Source organism: Apis dorsata, unplaced genomic scaffold (assembly GCF_000469605.1).
Source record: "Apis dorsata unplaced genomic scaffold, Apis dorsata 1.3 scaffold_74, whole genome shotgun sequence".
NCBI lineage: Eukaryota > Metazoa > Arthropoda > Insecta > Hymenoptera > Apidae > Apis > Apis dorsata.
Window position 1 is genome coordinate 3,267,051 of NW_006263372.1, and position 5,590 is coordinate 3,272,640.

At 26.7% G+C, this 5,590-nt stretch overlaps 1 protein-coding gene and 1 long non-coding RNA gene across 3 annotated transcripts in view; one reads left to right on the forward strand and one right to left on the reverse strand.

Moving 5' to 3' along the window:
* Positions 1 to 3,697, reverse strand: part of LOC102672140 (homeotic protein caudal-like) — a 10,790-nt gene extending 7,093 nt beyond the window's left edge. The window contains exons 1-2 of one of the 2 annotated variants that reach the window (XM_031508010.1): positions 2,797 to 3,697; positions 225 to 293 (exon numbers count right to left, since the gene is read on the reverse strand). In XM_031508010.1, the coding sequence (XP_031363870.1) occupies positions 225 to 293; positions 2,797 to 3,448 (721 nt within the window). In that variant the 5' untranslated portion in view covers positions 3,449 to 3,697. The remainder of the gene's footprint in view (positions 1 to 224; positions 294 to 2,796) is intronic. The other variant, XM_006610643.2, reaches the window with a different exon arrangement.
* Positions 1 to 4,286, forward strand: part of LOC102672051 — a 9,258-nt gene extending 4,972 nt beyond the window's left edge. Inside the window, exons 2-4 of the long non-coding RNA XR_421035.2 lie at positions 955 to 1,416; positions 2,959 to 3,452; positions 3,736 to 4,286. This is a non-coding gene — a long non-coding RNA (uncharacterized LOC102672051). The remainder of the gene's footprint in view (positions 1 to 954; positions 1,417 to 2,958; positions 3,453 to 3,735) is intronic.
* Positions 4,287 to 5,590: the final 1,304 nt, after the last annotated feature.

Sequence of the window (5,590 nt, forward strand, 5' to 3'; positions counted from 1 at the left end):
TATGAAATAATGAATAAAATTATATAAAACATGCTCAAATTATATAAAACGAGCTTCAAAATATAAAATGATTAATTAAAATGATAATTGCTTCAACGTAATTTATAATTGTAGCATGCAAATCATAAAATATTTGAGAATAACATCTATATGCATACATACATATATAAACATTTATTTAAATAAAAATAATATAAAATATAGCAAACGATATATTATCGTACCAATAGTATCAATGATGCAGACTTCATGAACCGTTGAATCTGCATTGTTGTTTATTGTTATGTTGCATGCTGCAATGATAGAAAATACATCACTAAATAATTAAATATTTTTATCGCGACATAAATATCCTTGATATCCTAATCAATAAAATATCGAAAATGGATTTATCAATTATATCGAATCGAATTTTTATCTTCGGAATCATCCAACTATTAAAATTACTAAGATGTAGTATCTAAATTTTCTTTTATAAATTTCTAATAATAATTTATTAATTCGTTCTTTATCTATTAATTTTCTAAACATTATATTTTCTTCAATTCGAAATTACATCGTAATTTTCTAAGCCATAAATCTTTTCTTACCGCATTATATTACCGCAAATAGATATAATACTATAATAGGAAGCTCAAACGATAAATTATATCTATATGAGAAATTAATTAAGAAACCGAAAAATTTACCAAAATAATTAAAATCTATAATATCATAAATCAAGAAATAATTTCAATATAAAAATTTATAATTTTAAATATAATTTTAAAATATAAATTCTTTAAAACTATTGACTTGACCTTTCGTTTGAATATATGTATACCATCATTGAATATATGTATCTATATAAAACTTTTATACGTTACTTATTTGCTAAATTTTTTTTATACAATTTAGTTTGAAATTTTCAAATTCAATTCAATAACATTATTAAAATGTTTCCATTTTAATAAGTGGTAAATAAGTTTTTAACGAAATCTTTTGTCATTACATGATTCCTGAAACCACCATGACACGAAAGAGTAGCATTCCCGCTTTCGTTGGTCCGGTTGAAAATCGGGGCGACAGCAAGAGAGGACGGAGATTATCTCACAAATATTTGAGAGCAATTAGATGTTTGCTCGTCTGTTACCGTGTTTACATTGTTCTTCGTATCTAGACCGCAGACGTGTTTGTAACCGTGCACGATGTACACCAAGTTCTCCATGGATATTTCATTTAAATTTTCTTTCATTTATTCGTATATTCGCATAATTAATCAATTTATAATATGTTATAAAATTTAATTAATCATTATGTTGAATTTATATTTTTTATATTATAAGAATTTCTTAACAAGAAAAATTCGGCTCAAGAAGAAATTCAAAATATCTTCAAAACATTAACGAAAAATATTCTACAAGATATACAACAAAAGTGTAAGTAGACATACATATTATTTCGAATTTTTTGTTGTAAACAAAAAAACATCATATTTGTCGACATAGAAAATTAACGTCCTGTAAAAATTAATATTCAAATATATTTTAAACCAAGCAAATATTTTAATAATTATAAAATACGACATAATAGCTGAAATAAAATTTATCAAAAATATTTCAATCGTTTCTTTGTAGATTTATTTATTAATTTTACAGGAATAATAATATGATTAAAAAAATAGAATTATGTACAAAGTACGTGAAATGAAAAGATTGTGATCGCGACTCCATTAACATGGATATTTTATCGGTATTAAGAAATTTTAAATTGCTTTAATGTGGTAATTAAAATTTCGTTTAAAGAATGAATTTTATTTTATGTGAACGAATCGTGAACAAAGTAATTACGCTAAAATTTATGTTAAAATTATGTAATGTTAAAATTTATCAATTTATATATTTATATATTTTTCAAATCGAAAAATTGTTTTCTTATCGTTAACGAGTTGTATAAACGTTGTATAAATACGATTGATGTCGAATTTGATACATTGGAAAAAGCATTAAGATTTTAACGAACGACTTTGTAAAATTTTGTTATCCATCATTTTCTTTTCATTACGTATTTATATCAATCAGTCTGACGAATTCAGCAATTCGGATCTTTACACGAATTTTGGAAAAAAGAAATAATTTCGTATCTCTATCCATTTTCATTTCCATTATCTCATCATACGTGGATTAAAATTTAACCGGTAATGATTTCATAAAATATTATTTCGGATTTTTTAATTGTACTTAAAATTTAAAATATCTTAGAATTTAAATAGAATAGAACATCAGTGAATCGAATAATTTAATTATATTCTATATAAGTAAATTGAAAATTATGAAACACTATATATATTTTTCGTTTTTCTATTTGATTTACTAATTCGAATTTATGTAATAGCGTTATTTAATGCAGTTCACTTTGGTGAATATCTTGATATAATGTATCTTATAGATCAATATTATCAATATTATCAATTATTAGTTATTAAATGTAAAAGAAAAAAAAAAAAAAGAAAGGAAAATTAAACTTCTTCAATTTCTAGATCTTGAACTAGTGGAATGATTTTATAGAATATTAATTAATATATCTTATAAATATGAACATATTTACTTTTTAAAATTTTCTATTCTTATCGCGCTTTATTTATTAGATACTACATCATTATATCGATATCAAATTATTTATTTGTTGCAATTCACGGTTTTGAATTTTTATTTTAATTTTTAATTTTAAAATTTAATTTAAAAAATTAATTCAAAAAACTATCATAATTATTACAATAATTTTTCTTACTTAATAATAAATTTTTTTCTCATTTACCTGGATTCGGCTGACTCTGATATGATGTCTTCTTCATCCATTCATATGGACTTCTAACCTGAGCTGGTCTCGGTGTCGTGCTGTTGTTGTGCACGTTGGTGTTAGTGTTGCTCACATTGCTATTGTGTCCCATATTATTACTATTGTTGTTTCTGTTGTTAGATGAAATACTATTGTTGCTATTATTAGTCGGTGGAGAAGTTGGATTGCTGGAATTGCTCATTTCGCTTCCGCTGATGGTGTTTGGCGGACTAGTCTCTCCAGCTCCAACCCCTGTGTTTGCTTCATCGCCGGTCCAATCTGTCACTCCGCTTACTTGCGACTGTTGGTACACCGGCTGATGATGCTGGTATTGGAGGTGTGTGTACGCGTGAGCATGATGTGACCAGCTCGGTAGAACCTCCGCGGGATCCAAATACTGCTGTCCAGCAGCCTGATGATGTACTCCGTGCGGATGTCCATGGTACCCGTACCAGTATTGTTGGCCACCGTCGGCAACAGATGAACTATTCGCGTGTTGTTGCGTCTGTTGCACTTGAGTTTGTTGCATCTGTTGTCCTAATGGTTGTTGGCCAACAATCTGTTGTTGTTGCCGGTACATCGCGAACGGAGTGTAATAAGGCATCATACCGAGCCCGCTGATGTCCGCCATTGAGGTAAGATGATATTAAGCACTTGTACTATATAAATATATATATATATTTATGCCTATCACTAAGCTATATTAATAAATATCCAGCTTAACAATTAAGCTGTATTAATAAATATTCCAGCTTATCAATGAAGCTGTCGTCAATATAAAAATATTATTAATTAGTCAAGTCTTTCATAATTTAACTTTGTGGTTTAAAATTTTTCAAGTCTATTTTTATTATTTCCATGGAGCACTGAGAAGAATCGAGAAATATTAACACTTGAGTATATATTTTATGTATTTAGCGAAGAAACTGTTCTCCAAAGTGGAATGATGCACGCACGGATTCTCGGGGTACACTACACAGAACCAATGGTAACGGCCATCAGTTAGATGGCCGTTGAACACCCGCGATCTTATTGAGTTCTTGGTTACGACTGCTTTCTGATTTGTGACCATCGAAGGATGCGACAGCTTTACTTAAATAACAAAGTCCGCCTACAGCGTGCTTTTATCCCCACCACGCGGTCACTTTTCCGCCAATCGTCATTCGGCTCTCCACTCTCCAACCGTAATGGCCGTTCGACCATCGTCCCAACGCCCAAACATGCCGCTATTCGATAAAATACGCGCAGAAGGCGGTCCTCACGCCTTCGAAAACGCGATTCCCATGTAAAAGATGCGAAATAGACAATATTTTTCCCGCTTATCGCACTTTACCAGCACTTTGTCCACGTTATGAAAATATATCTTCTGTCTTTGTGTGTTTACATGACCTCTACTTCTAGTGGGAGAATTCTTTTAATTGGATGCATACAAGAAAGTTAAAATTGTTAGATTTGACTTTCACGATATTATTTTGATAGTATAGTATAATTTAATTTTTAATATTTTTTTTTACACTTTGCTTTCCCCAATAATAATTTCTTATTAATTGAGAAATTTTTTAATATAATTTTTAATATAAATAATTTAATGTTTTTAATTTTTAAGTTAATCGTACATATAAATGTATATAACAAAATTGTTACTATGAAAATTTGTTATTGTGTAGTTATATTACAATTAGTTATAGTTAAATATCATATAAATTAAATAACATTATGGGTATAACCATTTTTAAAAAATCATAATTAACAATATTTTTATTCATTTTTATTGTGAAAATGAAAAATACAAAATTTAGAAGCAATTTATATAATCAATTCCATGCAAAAAATAATAGAAAAAATTACATTTATAATATCCTAAATTTTAATTTTATTTTACTTTTATGAATTGAAACATTTTAAAATTTAAATGATAAATAATTAGTTTATTACAGTAAATATTATAATTATGAACGATAATATTGTTATATTATTTTATTTAATATTATATGTAAATAAGTATATTTAGATAATTGATGTATATTTTTGAGTTATATATATTGATGTATGGATGGGAATCGCGTTCGTTGCACCAAGCCAACAAATTAGTATGATATTTTATTGCATGGTCGTAACAAAATCATACATAATTAAGAATGTATAACAATTATAAATTGCAACAGCTCGGTTCATAAATCACCTCGCTGTGAAAATGATTTAAAGCTAAAAACTTGAATTTGCCATGAGTATGATTAAGATCGATCATTATCGTTTATTACGTTTACATAACCGTTAAATGAGAATTAAACATTTGCGCATAACGATTGCACGGACAATCTATATTCAAACTATTTTCAACAATAATATAGATATCCCTTGCTTATCAGTATACTCTATATTTGTTTCCAGTGACTTGAAACTCGTGTTCTTTACGTTTCATTCGTGTATAAGAATACATGTACATAAATATATATTTTTCGTTAAATTAATTTAAGCTATATAATTCACTTATTAAAATTTAATAGAGTTGAAAGCGTAGATATATCATTTAAATATATTTTGGAAATTAATTTAAACGTATCGTATTATATTATTTTTATTAGAAGTTTTAGAAATGATAAAAAATGATTGATAAAAAAATTTGAAAACCTAGTAAAATTTTCTTGCAAGCTTTTGCAAATACATTTAAAAAATTATCTTTTATTTCTAAATTAATAATAATAATATAATATTATAATAATAATAATAATAATAATAATAATAATAATAATAATAATAATAATAATAATAA